Source organism: Rhagoletis zephyria, unplaced genomic scaffold (assembly GCF_001687245.7).
Source record: "Rhagoletis zephyria isolate East Lansing unplaced genomic scaffold, Rhagoletis_zephyria_1.1 Rzeph_scaffold_05995, whole genome shotgun sequence".
NCBI lineage: Eukaryota > Metazoa > Arthropoda > Insecta > Diptera > Tephritidae > Rhagoletis > Rhagoletis zephyria.
In genome coordinates, this window is record NW_016163078.1 from 1 (window position 1) to 20,244 (window position 20,244).

At 36.3% G+C, this 20,244-nt stretch overlaps 1 protein-coding gene and 1 long non-coding RNA gene across 2 annotated transcripts in view; both read left to right on the plus strand.

Annotated features, from left to right (window-relative positions):
• Positions 1-1,309: 1,309 nt before the first annotated feature.
• On the plus strand, positions 1,310-2,779 carry LOC108372718 (piggyBac transposable element-derived protein 4-like). The gene is made up of 2 exons (XM_017628469.1): positions 1,310-1,717; positions 1,769-2,779. The coding sequence occupies exons 1-2, from the start codon at positions 1,351-1,353 to the stop codon at positions 2,578-2,580; spliced, it is 1,179 nt and encodes a 392-aa protein (XP_017483958.1). The 5' UTR covers positions 1,310-1,350; the 3' UTR covers positions 2,581-2,779.
• Positions 2,780-11,763: 8,984 nt separating this feature from the next.
• LOC108372719 (uncharacterized) overlaps positions 11,764-20,244 on the plus strand; it is a 26,671-nt gene continuing 18,190 nt past the window's right edge. The window contains exon 1 of the long non-coding RNA XR_001848883.1: positions 11,764-11,940. This is a non-coding gene — a long non-coding RNA (uncharacterized LOC108372719). The remainder of the gene's footprint in view (positions 11,941-20,244) is intronic.

Here is a 20,244-nt window from a genome sequence, read left to right on the forward strand (position 1 = left end):
GACTTGTGGCAAGCATCTTTGCGCACTCAGCTACACCCAGGCATATAAACGCGCTTTCAAATGTTGAATATCCATCAACACCACGGCACCGATAATCATGTATGTACTATGTATGGATGTGTGTGTTGTCACCATGGTGCATGGAGAGTGCACTCTCAGAGCGGCGCTCTGCATGCTTGGGGTGCGTATGTACACTTTACATATATGTACATACTCAGATGTGAACAGTAAAACACGTGCGTAATAAATTTTGTATGAAAATATTATTTTTAACCTTCAAGCGTATTTTGTGTCAATTTGACACAATTTTCAGATTCAAGTGCTTATTTATTTAATAGATGTATTTGAATTAACTAGGGATTTTGGCTCAACGTGAAAATCATATCCGACCTTTTAGTATTGCCGTTCCCTTTCGTCGGTAGATGTCCCTGTTTGGCTGTACAAAAAATTTTCCTAAAGAGTCGATCATGTATCAAATTGACACAATGGCAAAGCAAGCTTTCTTAACGGGAAAAAATTTTTTTTTGCATATGTATAAAGCAAAGAAAATCAACGTGGTTTCAATTCTTACTCGTTACAAGTAGTGCTCTTTTAAGTTTTTTTCAAGTTTCTTATAAAATGGAATCTTCTTGGTTTGATCAATTTGTAAGTGATGAGAGTGGTCCATACAGTTCTGAGGATGATGCGGATTATGAGCCATGTGAAAACATAGAAAGCCATTGTAACGATTACAACAGTGACGATTCCGATGCCGTATATTTTCAAGAAAATGTCAGAGAGGCGGCAGTTACAGAGCCAAATGTAATGCTTTTATCGAAAGATAAACAAGTACAGTACTCTACAGAGCCATTACCATTAGCTCGGCGAATTTGTTCATTCCAATCATTTTCAAGTCGTCAAGGTAATAAAATATAACGAATACATAACCCGTTTGTAAGTTCATATCGCGTTTAATCCGGTTCGCAATACTTTAGGTCCTACTTTGTTTGCCGCTTCCCAATGCACAGACGCCGTCTCCACTTTTTTGCTATTTATAGAACCGTTTGAAAATACAGTAGTTGATATGACTAACGTATATGGTTATAGACGCTACAAGGACAAATGGAATCCTGTTGACATGACGATTATGCGTGCTTANTGCTATTTATAGAACCGTTTGAAAATACAGTAGTTGATATGACTAACGTATATGGTTATAGACGCTACAAGGACAAATGGAATCCTGTTGACATGACGATTATGCGTGCTTATTATGGATTACTATTACTAGCAGGTGTATATCGATCTAATGGTGAAAATATTACAGAACTGTTTGATAGTAAGCATGGCCGCCCAATATTTGCTGCAACAATGTCTTTGCCTCGTTTCAAAGAAATCAATCGTTGTCTACGGTTTGATGACAAAGAACAAAGAGATCGGCATAGAGATAAGCTAGCGCCTATTCGGTTCATTTTTGATAAATGGGTACAACGGTTGAAAGTATCATATTGTGTTGGCGACTTCGTAACTGTGGATGAGCAATTAGTTCCATATCGAGGCAGATCACCGTTTACACAATATATTCCTTCAAAGCCGGCAAAATATGGATTGAAATTATGGGTTGCTGCCGATGCTGAAACTTTTTATGCATACAACATGCAAGTATATGTTGGCCGTGATCGTAATTGTGCTACTGAGGTGAACCAAGGGCAAAGGGTTGTACTTGATATGACAGAAGGTATTTCGAAACTAATAATATTATATTTTGTACTATACGGTACGATTTTAGGTTTGAACGGGAGAAATGTAACTTGTGACAATTTTTTTACGTCACGAAATCTTGCTATTGAACTCAAAAAGAGGCAGATTACCTTGGTTGGAACAATTAGAAAAAACCGGAAAGAAATACCTCCATTATTGGTTGATATGAAGAAAAAGCCGGTGCATCACACTGAAGTTCTGTACGATCATCATGCTCGAGCATGTATGCTCTCTTATGTACCTAAAAAAAGAAAATTTGTTTCTCTTTACTCGACATACCATTCAGCTGTTCATATCGAAGATACTGACCCCGAAAAAAAGCCAGATGTAATAAAGTTTTATAATCGCACCAAGGGGGGTGTAGACGTTTTAGATAAGTTAGTAGGTACATACCGCTGCAAAAGAAAAGTAAATAGATGGCCCATCGCTCTTTTCTGTAATATGCTGGATGTATCGGCGAGTAATGCTTACATAATTTTCGTGAAGCTGAATCCGGAATGGAATATTTCCAAAAAGGGTATAAGGAGGAGGTTATTTTTGATTGAGGTTGGCGAATCCTTATGTGTTCCAAGCATTGAGCAACGCAAGCATATGCCGCGTTGCAGTAATGCAGTTGCTGTTATCCAAAGGGTGAGAAACATAGCTTCTGAAGGCCCATCAACATCGCAGTCTTCACGCCATTCAATGTCGCGCACACCTAAGTCTAATAAACGAGCACGCTGCTATATGTGTCCTTCAAAATCAAACGCTAATATTTATAGCGCAAGATGTGATAAGTGTGCAAAATATATTTGCCCCGCTCATCGATACATATTTTGCGAAAAGTGTACAGAACCTTAATTTTTTTTTTTGAATTGGCTTTAAATCTAACAGTTATGTAAAAAGGAAAACAATTTTTTGCTACTTAATGATGAAATATTTTTAGTTCTACGTTTTGTAAAGGAACACTTTATAACAAAGTACGTATCAATAAAAAATAGTTTTATTTCGAAAATAAAGTTGAAAACTTGAGTTGAAAACGTATTGTGTCAAATTGATATATTAACGACTCATTCGTTATAAAAAATGAACTACGCTTGAGGGTTAAATACGAAAACTTTTAAACGATAATCAAATATAAAGTATTGATTTTTACTATGCATTATTTCCCTCAGTGTATAGCTCTTAATTCATAGTGGGAACAACCACGGTACTCCGGTATACGCAGGCTAATGCTTAGAGGTAGTTATTCCGGATGTTGCTGGCAGCTTTATTATTTACATCGAAACCAACGCTTAAGATTGAAATCGAGCCAGAGACTAGCTTTTTATACTTTCCCATTCGCTACCAACGGAAGTTGTCGTCGAAAACCTATTATCAAAACAGGCAGGATGTTTGCCTAATATAAATTACGCTGAACTGAAATTAGTCACAAGCAAGAACGAAAGGGCTTTCGGAGCACATTTTACGTGCTTTCGTGTTTTCTTTTCGACGAAATCTTCAGAACAAAAGTTCGAGCATTGGATAGTATATGTAAACCGTATAACAGCATCGGGGCAATTTCTTAACTAGTTTGTATTAGCTTTTGTAAGAAGCCCTCAAAAATGTTATCCATAGCTAGAAACCTTTCCGAGCGATTGTTCCAAGAACATCCTCCTCTTCTTCGAATGGACTTGAGCATGTATTCACACAGTTTAATCCTAAAATTTGTAGGGTATATGCGACCTTAAAATTATTTACCTTTCAAGTTACAGCAATTAGATGTCGCAAGCTTGATACTATCTCGCTATCTTGAGCAGCCATCCCTAAGTTATGTAAAAGTAATCATAAAAATGTTACTGTTTAATTCCTTTCTCTATACAACCAGCATTTGAGTTCCCTCACCTTTTACCCATTTATGTATGTATATGTATACTGCTTTTTCGTATTCACATTCTTTGACCCCTTTGCCTTACCAAGCACACCCGTCGCGTCGTGTAGGTGTTGCATTTGCATTTTATGATTTGTTTGTTCATTGTACGTATTCTCGCCCGTTCGTTCATTTTCCCTTCTTGGTGAGCAGTTTTTCCCAGCCCTCTTGCTTTTCTTTTTATTTTCACTAATTTCTGTTTGCAGTTTTTCGCTCGTAGCTACGCAAATCCCCTGCTCCTGCTTGTCTAATTGTTTTTCTTTTTCGCTATTTTTGCTTTTTCTTCTTGCAATTGTAAAGGCGCTTGGGTTGTTGGTTTTTCTTATGTTTATATACCACACCTTTTTGCAGCTATAATAACAATAACAATAGCAAAAGCAATAGTAACAACACATCATCCACTCAACATGGGCGTTTCTACATATGCAAATAACCATCGTATTTGTATTTGAGTATTTGCTTCATCATTTTGGGTCGGCAGGTAGGAGACGTCAAGAGCTGTGTCGAAGTAGGTGACTTGCAAGAGAGCACTAAGTTCGTAAGCTGGTGTGTGCCTACCTAAATTTGCATATATTCGCCATAAGGTTTGCATCGGTACTCGCTTTCATAATGGGTGGTATTGCCTTCGCAGTCGTAAATGTCGGCAGCAATTGAAGTAATGCACTGTACTGAGTAAAATGAAATCAATGAGAATATCGCAAAGCCGGCTAATGGCATTTAATGTGGGAAAATTTTATAAAAATTACTTGCCAGAAAATTTAGTCCTATAAAACATTTTCCATACCGTTAGTTTAGGTTGTTACTAGGGAACTTGTCGCATACTTAGTATAGTCAACTTAGGAAAATCGACGATCTTTTGAATTGTGTTTAATTCTTTTTGAATACTGATAGGCTAGTCGCAACGAATGTAAAACTTGTCATACTATGTCTAAACATAAGTTTCCATACGATTTTGCTCCAACTCAATTACACTTTACATTTTTAGACATGCCATTTTATGCATAAAATGACTTCAACCATAAGTTTTGTCTTAGAAGACCTATATTGGAGTTTATAAAAAAAAATTCATGGAAAATTTTAACCCATTCACTCTTACCAAAATGGGTCTTTTCGAAATGGNCCCCCCCCCCTCGCAAGTTCGCCCGCTATATTGTTACCTTCTATGCCCCTATGACCAGGAACCCAAAGAAGGTTTATACTGTTCTGTTTAGCCATCTCTTGCAGAGATCGGCGGCAGTCCGGCAAAATTTTTGATTTAATTGTGATGGAACTCACAGCTTTAATTGCTGCCTGGCTGCCTGGCTGCCTCTAAAGATGAACACCTCTTTACCTTTTAAATCAGCACGAAGTTCGTTTATAGTCTTCATCACAGCTGAAACACTATGGTAGTCCGGTAGTCGAAATTAATGGATCAGAGCAGGGATGCGAGAGAAGAACCCCCTCCCCATCCAATGTTAATTTTTTAGCCATCTGAGAAAATTACTATACTTCCGGGTGGAGTATAAATAGTAGTTTTTTGCCCATTTCTCCCTGCTTAGGATTTTCATAACGAAGTTTCTATCCGGAATCAGAGTTTCAACACAACTGTCTGTATAGCCCGGAACGAAAGCTACATTTTTCCAGTATGCACCAGTTACCCAGCAATCCCTATTCCCATTGCCCTGTCTCTCTTAACAGGAGGAGATGCCATCTGCTGATCCATTGGGTCTACTGGCAGAAGATCAAAAAATACATTTAAAGCATCATTTGGCGTTGTACGGTTTGCTTCGCCAATGCTGATCACACTAATCGTCTCTACTTTGCTGAGTAGATTAAGATCTGAGGCCTTGCTTAAGGCCGGCCACCATACTATAACTCCATAAAGGAGAATCGGTCTAACCGCCGCTGTGTAGATCCAGCGGCTATACTCGGGCTCAACTCAACCCCTAGCTCTTACCAATGGCGCTCTTGCACGAATATAAGGCCATAGATGACTTCTGTAGCGCTGGACTATGTTCTCCTTCGGCTGCAGTTATCAGGCAGGCGATATGATTGCCTTATTTCAAGGTCTTTTGGGTACAGACCCGAACTGAATTCTTTTTCCATCTTTGAGCCATCGGTGTAGATGGAAATACCATCATTTCCCAACAGGAGACCACCTTCCCAATATTTCCAGGCTAGAAAATGTTTGGGAGATTTAAATCCGCTGCGTGTCCGTGGTTGGCCTGCTATCTACTTCTCACGGCGCCTGATATTCCGAGGCTTCCGAATCTCTATACTCTTCCAATTAGTATTCTTCTATTGTTGCTTTTATCTAGAATTTTCCACAAGACCGGCGCTCCGTAGGTCAGATGACTGTGACCATTCTTTGCTCTTTCCTCTCTCTGCGCCTATAGCTACTTTTCAGCATCGATTCGATCCACGCAACTATATACTGCCCTTCTAATTGCTTCCTTTTCGACGTTGTTGAAAGCCACCTCAACATCTAAGAAGCTGGCTGGGATGTATTCCCTGTATTCCAGTGACTTTTCAATTGTACCGAGGCCAGCGCTATCGACTGATCAGTTCATACGATGGGCATGCTGCACTATGTCCATTGCGTGGATGCGAGTATCCTCCCTTAGGAATAGGTCAATAAGTCTTTTAAATACATTTAGTATGAACAATGAGAGGCTTATTTGTGTGGTTTAGTTTTAGTGATTTTGGAATAAACATCACCCTGGCCTCCACCAAATCTTTGGGTACATACCCATATAAGCCGAGCATCTAGTAAGTACACTCATTAGTTGGGTAGCACACTTTAACATGAGTGTTGTAACATGGCCAACTCTACCTTATCGGGTCCCGTGGTCTTGTTGGGATCAAACAAGTTGATAGCCCATGTTACCTTCTCCTTATCCACTATCTCCTTAATACACCTTTCCTAGGCACGGGCTGGGATAGATGCCTAAAATATCCGTGCTCCATGGGAAGTGTGCGTCCGTCAAGGTTACCAGATTCCTGGATGGAGTCGATTCATTAACAATCTGGCCTCCTGATGCTTCCTATTTTGATGCTTCATTTGTTGACTTCAATGTTCAACAGAACTTTTGCCAATAACCTTTCTTTTGAGCCCTTATTTGACTCTTTACTCGTTATAGATTTCCCTATAATTTTCCCAATCCTCCTCACGACGGCTGCATTTGGCTCTATTGAAAAGTTTACTAACCACATGGTTTAGTTACAACATCTCATGCATGATTACTCACATTACCCAGAGTAGAGAACGCGGACACAAGAGTAGAAATTGAGTTAGGTAGAACAACTTCAGCTGGATACCCCCATGCCCTACTATAGCCCACTGCACCCGATGTATATAGTCCTGCTCCGTTTTTGATGTGAATTTTATTTTGTTTGAATAAAGAATGAAATGAAATCTCTCCAAGACTGTTCAACTCTTCAGCCATCTGTTGCAAAGTGACATACATTAAATTCTCAATAATAAATAATTTTAACAAACCGAATGCATAAGCGCATAAATTAACGCTGAAAGCAATCAAAGCATTCGCTATTTTAATGAAGCATATACGCAAGTTCACAAAAAAAAACCTTACCCAAAAAACACTTCCGATTTCGAACAGAAATGTGTATCCTGATTATGCAAATGAGCTAACAGAGCTGGGCCGGTAAATGCATTTCATATGCAAATTTAAGCAAAAGCAAACAGCGCGAGACAAAAACGGCGCAGAGAATGCAAATAAAGGATGCGCTTACACATTTTACACCTTTATTTGCAACAACAATAATGCCATGGCAATATTTGTACAGGATCAGTAGTGCAAAAGGATATAACAATGCATACGAATGTCATAAAAAATGTGCCACCAAATTTGGGTACGATGTGCGATCGTTAAGCGGCCGTTGCATGCCACATTGAAGAAATAATAATGCGTGAAAAAAATGTCTTACGAAAAAAAATCTGTAGGGTGATGAGGGTTAAGGCAGGGTGTAAATCGAGAACGTACAAGCACTCAAGCATACATACGCATAAAAAAATATTCATTCCGCCACTGCTGATCGATAGTGCGACGGTAGTGTGCGCATCCAGCGTTTGTGTGTGCGTGTGTGTGCTTCTTCCGACGTGGCGTGGCAATTGGAAAAATATGCAAATTAGTTTGAAAAACTATAGATACGTATTTGGTTTTTTTTTGCGAGCAGCACAGAAGGGTGTGCACAGTTGAAGAAACGCATTCGACGAAGTTTTCATTTGCATCATTTGCAACGTGTGTCACATGCAGTCATGCGCGTGAACATACATACATACATACACTAAACAATTTTACACATACATAGACCCTTCGTCTGACAAGGAAATAAGTCCCTGAAAAAGAAACTAAGAAGTTGGCAGCTTTGCATTGCAGGAAATTGTATACCTTTCACTGTTGCTGATTGCATTTCACTTTGAACTAACTGCAGAGGTCACATTTGTGATAAAAGAAAACTCAAAATAATAACAACAACCACACCAACATTGTCGCTTGAACCAACTCCTAAGCGCGTCACTAAAGGATGTGCGCGTCAACACAATGTTGAGACCAATGTGCCCTTAGCACCTACATACATATTTATGCACATATACGTCGGCTGCCCGCATAATTATTTTCATTTGCTTTTTTGCTTTAGTTAGTGCAACATCTTCCTCGCAACTGGAAGTGAAAATTCGCTGGAAATTCGATTTCCCCCCAATTTCATCTTTGTGTTTTTCTTTTTTGCCGTTGTGCTGCGCATGTCCTGCGAGAAGTCGCTGTTCTCTTTTAATTATGCACTTTTTTCACTATTTTACTTTGACTACGCTTTTGTTGTTACTGAAAGCGCTACTTACATATTCGGCTCCCTCGTTCCCTCCCATGTAGGAGTTTTCAAGGGAGGTAAGGCAAAATGATTCTTCGAGGTACACTGACTTCACTGTCAATTCTTGATAAGCGAGAGTTTGAGAAAAAAAGGCTTACAATGAAAATACCTTTAATTAAATATAATGATCCAAACCTATGTTCGTTTGTATGTATGTATCTATGCATGTATAAATGTTACTAATTTGCATTACATATGGTTTCCTTGGGTATGGTTTCAAAGAAAATTTGTTTTTACCTGTAGATGTTTAAAAAAAAATAAAAATAGCACTGATGCGCCAAAATTATGAAGTGTTTAAAGAAAAAGGCTTTCACAGGTATTTAAAATGTCGGGTCTGCTCGCTTGACGGAAAGCAGCAAAAAAATTAGCGCAAGAGACAAGCAGATGCAAGTACGGCTTACATTAGATGTACATTAGATTGGGTCACGAAAAAAAGTTGGAAATTACCCCTCTAGTTTGGAAGCTTACTTTAAGAGGGTTTAAGGGCCCTTGAGGAGTCCTAAAAATGTCGAAAATCCAAATTTCTTGCTATCATTGACGTAGAATGCGTCGTACGTTTCGGTATGGATGCCATGCTTTTTGTGGTAATACTTAGAGTCTCACTAAAACGCTTAGAGAACGTGAAGTAATGAAACAAATAGATTTATTTTTGTGAGTGATCATTACGGTTTCTGTCGCAGAAATGGCGCGAAATATTGGCCTATTTTGGGGAAAGTTTTAATTCTTTAACTCTTTGTCTACCGGTTGGTAGCTCCTTCACTTTGCTTATTTTCATGAAGTCTATACTTTTTTATAACGTAAATTTTTATTTTAATAATTGTTATTGCTATTGTAAATCTAGCGGGAAGTACTAGCCCGGGTCCGTTGGACCGACTTAAGGTACAGAAATTAGTGAAAAAGTTTGGTTAGCTATTTCCTTTCGTTTAGGACATGGAAGGTATTGGTTGAAGTCTCCTAAGTATGATTATCTGACTAAAATATATGGGTATAACTTATTTTCCATACATTTCATAATAACCTCACAAAAGCAGTGGGGCTATTGATTGTCGCTACAATGTAAAATGTAAGCAGAATTTTGTCAACATATTCTTTTTGATACAGAAATGCAGCAAGATGTTCTAGGAGTATTTCTGGATCAAAAACAAAATTTCTTTCTCGTGACATTGAGAATTGCAAATACCTCGCTGAGAGAGTACGACAGTCGTGAATATTTTCCACGTCACCTTCGGTATAGTCTCCAGATCCTGACCCTGTATCAGTTTTGTAGCCATCTGCTGGGCTTAGGATTGGGCTATGCTAGCAGTCAATATCAAGGTAGTCAACATTGTAGTATCTCTTCTGAAAAGGTATTTGCGGCACACAAACGTGTAGCAATGGAAATACATTTACGTCCAGCAGACGGATTCTAACATTTGCTGCCTCTAATTTTGATCGCCAAAAATCTCCAAAGGAAGAACAAGTGCGCCTAACAGCACCCAACATCTAGTAACATGCCTCTCATACTGCCTGGTTTGGCTGATTACACATTGAATCTGTTACTTTCTCATGTTGTATACTTTCAGGCCCTAGTGCGTTTTGTTCAGAGAAGAAAATTTAGCGAAGCGATTGTCAGAATTCCACTGGAGAGCTTTGCTTCTATCAAGCATATAGCGCTCGTTCTTCAAAGTTGATTAAGAGTCTGCTCTATCATACCAAAGATACAAAGCTGAGGTCTAATATATAGATGTAAATCATTTGGATTCCTCTAGCTGTCAAACTAAACGTCTTACTGAAGAACTGTTTACATTGGCAGAACTTTGTTAAGGCTTTGGAGCTCATTTATTCAACTTGAGACTTCCACAAAAGTTTACTGGCTAGTAGTGTTCTTTAAATATACAAACGTTGGTAACATTTCAATGCTTAGTGTAGAAATATCACTAGCTAGCACGACCTTATTCAAACTAATAATGTCGATTGATGCTACTTTGGAGTACTCAGTATCGATACTTCCAAAAAATCAGGTACTGTCAATCCTTTTGATACTGCCCAACACTATTAGCTAGAATCAGATTTAAATACTTCACTTCGGAAGAAATCTGAACTGCGATTTCTCTAAGTGTAGGGGAAAACGCCGTCCAAACTTTTCCTTTTAGTGAATAGCATAACGGTAATTTTGGTTGAGTTAGCGGACAATCATTTCTAACTACATCAAGTGCCAATCACACTCAGAGTTCTTTATACTTTCTTGAAAAGAACTGAGAGAGTAGGCACATTTTATGCATAGACATCGGCCTAGTTATTTGAACCGTGACTGCTGAAAGGAGGGGAATAATTGACAAGGCCTCAGGGCAAAGGAGAAAGCACGTCTTAGGGAGGAAAGCCGCTATGAATTCCACGCACAATATGTTAGCCTCCTTCTGTCTGAATCCTGATAACCCTATCGCAGGTAGTATTACCAAAGAAGCTCTCAATGCCGACAAAATTACGAAAAACCAACTCTTTCTTAGTAAGGACATTTCTAATTCTGACAACCATTTTATGCAGAGCTGTCTCACAAGATTGGTCTGAAGATTTTAGGGCTATTGTAGTTGTCCCTACCAACCTTTTATCTGCAGGCCAACGCTTTCGATGTGAGTCTAAGAAAATCTTGTTGAAAATGGACCCCTAATGTTTATAAAATTAAAGGTGCGAATAGCCATGGAGCCATGACCAAATACTAAGTGTTACAACAACTTGCCAGCCAGTAGCAACGAAAAACAATACCACGCGAGGATAAAAGAAGTTTTCGCAACTGTTGAAGCTTTAGCTGCCATTGCAGAGTAACAAGTGGCCGTAGATTTTAACGGTGATGCTATGCCGCCACTCGGACTTACTGCCCAACAATGAACCAACCAACCAACCGAACATTTTGCTGTAATGGAACAGATTGTCGGCAAAAACTGGACAGCTAGGCAGCGAAGAAGAAAGAAATCGACAAGAATAACAACGGAAGCAGCAGCAACAGCAACAGCAACAGTACCGGCAAAAATTGCAGTCAAAGAAACACTAATAAATGGTTGAAGTAATAGTAGTGGTGGCCATGGTGTTGGTGGAGTCAATAACAAAGCGCCTTGGCGAGGCGCTAAAGCAGCGAATCAGCTTGGTGGTGCAGGCGCAGCATAACATTCCGTTTTAGTGCGAGGGCAAGAAGAAAAAAAAAATACAGGACACTATCCAAATTAAACGGCCAGCAGAGAAACTAAGCAGGCGGGCAATGAGTGGACAAATCAGTTGGTGGACGACGGTCAGTAGGTGACGCGCCTTGACTTGCTGGGCGCTAGGCTATGAAAAGTGAAAATTCAAGAAATTAACAATACCGGCGGCGGAGTCAACATAGCGGCAGCAGCAGGCACTTTGTTTGTGCATTTGCTGCGAAAGATGAAAGGCGCATCAAGGAACTTCAGTTCATATTTGGTTCGGTTAAGGTGCGCGTCTGGCATTTCTTTTCTAAAACATAAGTGACTGTGAAATTTTTGAAGACATGTGAGAAAATGTTGTGAAGATGACTGTCAAGATAATTGTAGTGCCATTTGTTAGGTGATGAACAAATAGCAAACTCACACAAACTGCTGCCGACTCGGCGGCTTGGCTACGAAAACTGTCGGAAAATACACTATACATATGTACTACATATGTATGCATGTATGCAGATATGAACATGTATATATATATATATATATATATATATATGTGGGACCCAATGCAGCGACAGTAAGCGCCAGGACTCGCCTAATGTGATATGAGGACTTAACTCAACGTACACACACGCATACATATTTAGATATGAGTGTGTATTTACCTACTCGTTTGAATGTAGGAGCCTCCTAACACGCATGCAGTCTCCTACGAGTGTAAACTACGTTTTTATCCATTCTTCCAATGCGCTCTTTTAGCTCTCTGCCAAAACGATTTTCTAACTTTGGGTTTTTTTTTGGTTTTTTTTTTATGGGTGCTGCCTAACGTATGGAAAGCTTGAATGTTGAGCTTAGTGTGTTTAGATAATGTCAGTGACGCGCTCCGCATATGACGTGCAGGATATTTATGTGCCGTTAGTTTGTATATCCAAAAGTGGGTGGAGTAATGAGTGCAGTGAAAATTTTGTATACTCCTACGTTTTTAATACACACATATGGACGTGTGTGTATGTGTGTGTGTGTCTGCCAGTTAGCGTATATGTATGAATTAGTGAACGCATTCGCATTCAGGGAAAATGCTCATAAATATGCGGGGTGATAATTAAACGTTTTTCTCAACAACTGCAATTTGCCGTCGCTGGTGTAGTTGAAGATTTTGCCGACGGCATGAAAAGTAATGAGTAAAAGAATGACCACAGTTTACGAGTTTGCTTGTGTGCGCCTAATTTTAGTTTTAATTAAGCGCTAATCAAACAATCATTTTTTCAATCAAATGAATCCTGAATTTAAAATGAAAAATAACTATACTTATTTTGTCTATATATCTAACAACCGGTTTCGATTCTGAATTTCATTTTTGTTTAAATGGCTACCGCCATTCATTTAAGTTTTAATTAAATATGATAATTGGCAGCTTTGATTAAATGTTTTGACCACTGATTTTACAGAAAAAAAGTTTCTTTTTTCGTTTTTTGTTTCGAATGTTCAATTAAATCATTGATTAAACCGATAAAAGTTACAAGAAAATTTACCGAAAATCAAAATAAATTGAATATAGATTAGATTAGCCTGAAACCAAAAAAGTATACTATTATGTAAAAGGCTTTCTAAAAAGTTACTATTTAAAATATGCCAACGTTTAAAAATATGCAAAGTCGTAATTCAACTTTTATGAAAACGTAAACAACTGCCATTTCCCATCCAATTTTCTATTTAAAAGTATGCTCGTTTAACCTTTTAAAAAAAAAGAACCATTTTCATAGTCTCGAAAAAGTTCAGAAAAATGTTCTCACTCATATATAGGGATGAAACGATACGAATTAATACAAGTACATACTCGATACTTTTCGTTCGATACCAAGTAATTTTGGCATCGATACTTTTGAACCAAGTACTGAGTAGGCATCGAAGAAAAAGTACTCGTATCGAAACACGATACCAAGTTAAATTTTGCTCCGAAATTTTTTCCTCTACGTTTATGCCTAATATGAATCGCCCTGTGCTTTTTGGCAACTCAGGGGCAAATTCACAGTGCGTATTTAACTCGGTGCATGGATACATCGACTATTTGTAGATCGAGTAGGAAACTTACGATGCATTGAAGCAAAACATCGATATTTTCGATGCATCGATGTTTTTCCGACATCCCTAGCTGCGTTACAAGTGCAAGGAGTGAAATGCTTTTAGAGCTTAGCTTGTAAATACCATGATATAGTAAAAATGTATACTATTATGATATTACTTTTTACACATGGTATAAGTGCAGAATACCTCACCTCGGAAAAAACAGAATAGTGGGTGTGGTTGGCCCTTTTTTCCTAATTTTAATGGTATAAAATATTTCCTGTGCAAGTTAATATTATGGGCGGTAGAGTAGCGAAAGGTGGAAAATTCAAAATTTAAAACGCAATTATTTCCCAAAATACTTAACCGACTTTTACGAAATGAGTATCACTTTCACTTCATAATCAAGTAGTTTTTTTTATTAAATATAAGACAATATTTTAATATATAGCGAAAATTCGGAAAAAACGCACGATTTTTTATCCAAAATTTTCGCCCGCACAATAGATTGTGAAATTTTTAATACAAATTATATATCAAATGAAACGTAATTTTTTCCTCTATTTAAATATTCTCGAATAAGGTTAATAACACATTGTTTTTTTATTAAGAAACCGTTTTTTAATCATTCTTTTTTATATAGATACTAAATAGATATGCATATCACGAAAGGTATTCTAATTACAGTGGATCACAAATCTTAGTTGGGTTTTTGTTCTCCAGACGCCACTATCCAATTTATATGCAGAATTGCTCGGTGATTCCGAAGTGCGAGGTAATTTTTTTTCTATGGATACGTTCTCGAGATATTTGCAATTTACCGTTATCCAGCTTAAAACAAACAATGGTTCTACTTATATCTTACGAACCAATTTAACAATCTTAAAATGAGATACGCCAAATCAAAGCTAATAAAATTCTCCATAAACCATATATAAATCACTTTCCGATCAGTGCAGTTTTTTTTATTTATTTTTTTATTAAAAAATTAAAAAAATTAAACTTTAACAGAATAAAAATTTCAAAAGTAACAGGTTCTGTGCCGATTTTTTGCATTTGCGCTAAATCCTGTTCTGTTACAAAAAAATCAAGTTACTAATGAAGAAAAGCGATGGATAATCGCCGAGCAATTCTACATAGCATTTGGAAAGTGGCATCCATTGAACATTTTTGCTGTAAACCAGTGCAGCGATGTTAATTTTATAAAATCGGTAAAGTATTTTACGAAATATAGGCATTTTAAGAAAATTGGAAATTAACAACTTCCTGTACTACACCCATAATAATCATTTGCACAACAAAATTTTATATACCCTTGAAATCAGGTCAGGCCCACTACTCCATTTTTCCTGTGGTGAAGAGTCGCTATTCTGCACTTGTGATTGCAATTTTAAAAGTAATTTAAGTATAATTGTACACAAATATGAAAAATATTATAGTTTATATCCTTTAACCCTTTCCCTGCATATGTACAATATATTGTACATTTAATTTTTTGTAACATTGGGAGCGTGCTACTAAAAATTTTATTAATATTTTTGAAAACAAATTAAACTCTATGAAGTTTTAGAATGTCCCGAATAGTTTACGTAAATTTCAAAATCGATAAAATTTCACAAATATTTTTAGAATTTAATTTAAAAATATTCCATTTTATTAAATTCCAGCCACACGCAAGTTGTGGTAATTTACTGTAAAAAAAATGCGTGAAAGTCAAGTAAAATCGCTAACAAAAGCACATAGTATGGAAATATAAAAAGCATTTCATCATATAAAATTGCTAAAAATAAACTATCATGATTTAAAATATGTTTCCCGAGTGGCAATATATTGTAAATTTACACTGAAAGGTTGTAAGTGTCTTGTACAATATATTGTACAAACGTCCGCAAAGGTTGCAGTTGAACAGGCAATTAGGGTAGTTTTTGCCGTGGTTTTTGAAAAGCTTGTGTGCTATTGTTGCAGTAAAGGGTAGGTTTTTGATTTTTTGATCTACTAAAGGCAGAAAAACCGGAAAGGTTTATTAAAACGGGTCATTTGTATTTTGTATTGTAATTGTATCTGCAATTTTTCAAAATGTCTTTATTTAATTCTCTTCTCATGGAGAAAATTAAAAATTTTTTAATGCAAATCTTACTAAATATATTAAAAAAAGATATAAAATATTCATTCCAACATATCTTCAGTAAAATCAATTATTTTGTACATACATGAGTTCAATTTCAATGAAATACAAGTTTTATTCCGTCGAAACTTAGTGAAATATTTATTGAGTTTTCTTGAGTGCTTTTACTCCTTTGCGGGCTTTTGTACAATATATTGCACAAATTTGAGGTAGCCCTAATAGCTACCCAAAACAACTTTTTAATTTTTTTTAATTGTGGTATTATGAGGCTCTATGAACCTTGTAATTAAGAGGAACAATTTTTATATCTATCAGGGATGGATTTAACGGGAAAGGGTTAAGGTTATTTCTTTTGTAAAGTCAATAGCTGTGCATATAATAAAGCTCAATTTGTTTATCGAATGTATCAATAAGATTATCGAATGTACCACTGGTTTTTTCCACTTAGGCGGTTATTGTTTATGACCACAGATATATAGGGGTCAATCCATGCAAAATTTACACTAAACATTTTTTCCGCTCAAATTACTTTTCTTGGCATTCTTTGGGTAAAATTATGATACTCGTATTTTTTGATTTTCGTTTGACACACACAGTTTCCGGGATATATTTTTTGAACTTTAAGCATGTCAAAAAAGGACTCTTTAATATATGCTTCCGCGCAAACAAGTATTTTAATAAAAAAAACTTAATCATCGTACCATTATGACTTTTTCTTGGCTTTCATATGAGGATTACGAGAAGACGATGAATAATTTTTTAATACAAATAATTGGATATTAAAAAAATAAACAAATTAATTTTTTTTTCAAATTTAGTAATGATTTTTTAAAATTTTTTTTTGAAAGCTGTTCATCAAATACTTAAGTAAAACCTGTAAAAATTTCAGAACAGGTAGTTCAAAATTACGCTTTCAATCAAATTTTAAACAACTGCGAAAGCGCTAAAAACGCGCGCTCTCCTTGGCGTGCACCATCTATCCAAGAATGATAGAATACAAGATTGCGCCGATTGCAGCAGAATTCGTGAGAGTAATTTTAGTGTGACGTCATCGTAGAGTTGACAACTGAGAGCGGCGAGAATGAGGGCGACTAGTGATGTGCTGAATTGTCCCCAATACTCGGTACCCAATACTTAAAAAAGATTTCGGTACCCTATACTTCCTTTTCGGTATCCGATACCGATTATTTACATAAACCCTCGCCATTATATGATTTCAGGTTTAGAAAAAACTTTCATTACTAATTTATATGATATCGGCTAAAACACTTGAACTTATCGCCACAGAAAAATATTATTTATCAGTTTTAACCTTAGTCGACCCAAGGTTCAAGAAAAATGTTTTGACGGATGAAGAAGCTTTTCAGGGGGAGATCTAACCAGTTAGCGACAAGTTTGGATCGATATCGTACTTGTTGTGTAACAATATTTCATATCATACGTCAACAAACCCGATACCGATTCGAAAATTGTCGCTAACTGGTTATAGAATCTGCCCCTAGGCCTCCAAAAATGATATCGTCCGATTCAGCTGGAACAAAAATGCTTCAAACAAGTGAGAGTTTCTCTGCGTTATGGCCTGGAACCGATATATATACATCTTTCATTTGAATCAGTATTAAAAGCTCTATTGGCTCTATTGGCGAGTCTCCCTTGAGTCGTTTTTTTCCATATCTTTGGCCTGTGTGCGCTTTTATTTGAAATCTAAATGTTTTGGTACCGAGTATCGAGAGTATTGGATACATTTTAAATCGTTACCGAATATCGATCAATACTTGAAAGTATTGACTGAGCACATCACTACTGCTGTCTTCTCTACTATGACGTCACCAAAACAGCTGATTCTGTCAAAATCACTGAGAGCCGAGTAGCGGTATCGTCATCGGCGCCACCTCTATATTCTCTCCACCGTGCCATCTATCTATGTACTCGTATAACAGGCTGCATGCTCGCAGCTGAATTTCTTCGGCATTCATTACATAAAAGATAAGTTCTGAATGTAGTTTTTTCTTATTAAGGTTCTAATCAGTGTTGCCGCGAATCATTTTTAGTGATAGCCAAATTCCTTTAAAAAAAAGGGCTAAAAAAGAGCTACAAATCGTTGTCGCTAAAAATGGTAGCTAAAATTTTTGACTTACATATATATACACGGTCAAATATTTGGGTTTGATTTTTTAACCGCGCTGGGACTACTGCCTTTCTAAGTCTTTTATGGTCTACTTTTTAAACCAGTCAATAATTTTAAGCAATTTTTAATATATTCTGGTTTAAATTTTAGTCCACAAAGTGCGTGGTGTAAAAATAAAACCTAAATGTTTTAATTCTAGTTTCTAGGTTTCATATATAGAAAATTTGGTTTAAAATCTAAACCGAAATAGAAAATGTTTTCACACAGCGAAATGTGGTGTTGATTCAAACTCAAACTTGATACAATTGGTTGCTACCAAGGTTGTTCGGGTTCAATCCCCATCAGACCGAGCATGAAATTTATTTTTGTTTTTTTTTTATTCTTAATAATGAAAATGTTTGCGTTTAAAATTTAAACCGAACTGTTTAAATTCTAAACCCAACATATGTGCTATCTTTTTTTTTAAACTTGGAAGGTTTGTGTTTGAAACTGAATTTAGTTTGGTCATATATGTAGCCCAAAAAGTTTACAATTAAAACCGAAATTTTTAACCGTGTATATAAGTATACATGCAAACATTTTCAATAAGTAATGGTATAGAAAAACAATGAACTCTGGAAAAAAGCAAATATTTTATCCAACCAAAAACCTTTTTGTATAAAAAGGGAAATATACGACACCAGCTTGCTGGCTCCATCAAGTGATTGTACCAGCAGGCTCGAAGCATATAACTTACCAGCATGCTGGTACAATATTTATTTCTTTACAAATGAGGTCAAGGAAAGATCGAAATGATTAGAGCCGAAATTTCATATTTTTTTTGTTAAACACTCTTTTTTTAATTCACAACTGCAATATCGTGAACTTAATCTTCCACAAACACGACTTTGACTCATATTGTGCAAGAAATTTCCGCCAAAATACTTTTTACTTAGAAATTTGAGCTAATTTCACCACTCACGACACCAGCAGCTGGTATAATCACACCACAAGAACATGCACAGTCAATAGACTTGATGGGCCATTTTACAAATTAAGCATATTAAGGGCCGTAAACTTATCTACTTTAAACTATAGTTAATTCGTTAATAGATAAGTTAGTCACTTACATAAATGAAAAAATGAGATCAAATTAAGCATATACAACTTTTTCATGCCAAGTATAAGTGAATTCTCCAAAGGGCTAAAAAAAACGGCTAGGGGCAATTTTAAATTTATGTGGCCAAAAAAGTATGTGGTAGCTAAATCTAGCCACCAAAGGGCTAAAACGGCAACACTGGTTCTAATTACGCCCTTCTACAATAATGAATATGAATATCTACTTTTTATTTACTTTATTTGCTTTACTATTACTTTATCATGGATAAAATTCTGAATTCTGCGAATCTGTTAATGGTACGAAAAAACGATGTATGGAAAGGTCATTAGAATAATAAGCAGCCATTACCATTGCGTCAACTTAAACTTCCTAACGATGTTTAGTAGCTGTCAAAAACTGTTCAAAGTTGTTCAGACGCTCCCGTTCGGACGTCCCGATTTTTTCCAATGGATGAAATTTTTTGTTTAAGAATTTAAACACACTCGTTTTTTAATGCAAATATGGGATTTTAGTGTAAATAAATCTACATCTATATGAAGGTCTTTATTAACGTTCGTTTAAGTAATTTCTTCGTACAAGCAGACGTACATATCGATGCCTCCAAACCATACTATGCTAAGTCTGACTAAGTCTAAGCTGACTTAGCATATTATGATTTGGATGCGTCGGTATGTACTATATCTATATACTGTTATTCACAAAATTGAGTATATGATTTTGTTTTTTGTTAGTATTCGCAATGTTTTACATGCTAAATTTTTTTATTTTATTTTGTATTGAAATATGGCTTATATTTTAGCAAACCCCAATTAAATCCTAATATGAATCTGTCTACGAAAATTATGAATCTTTTTAAAAAGGATTTCTAAAAAAAATCCGGTATGCAGTTTTATAGTCTATTCAGTTTTAGTATAATAATGTGCAACTTTCAAATGTAGAAACAATTCTCAAAAATCATCGCGAACTTTTAGACTTTTGAAAAAAGTTTGCTTTGCAGATTTTTCATAATTTACGTAGACAGAGTCATATTTGGATTTAAATGGGGTTTGCTAGTACCAAATTAACAAAAAAATTTTCCAAATGCTAACAAAAAAAAAACCTTATAAATACTCAATTTTGTGAGTAGCAGTACCTACTAGGGCTGATGATACCCGGGTACCCGGTTACCCGGGTATTACC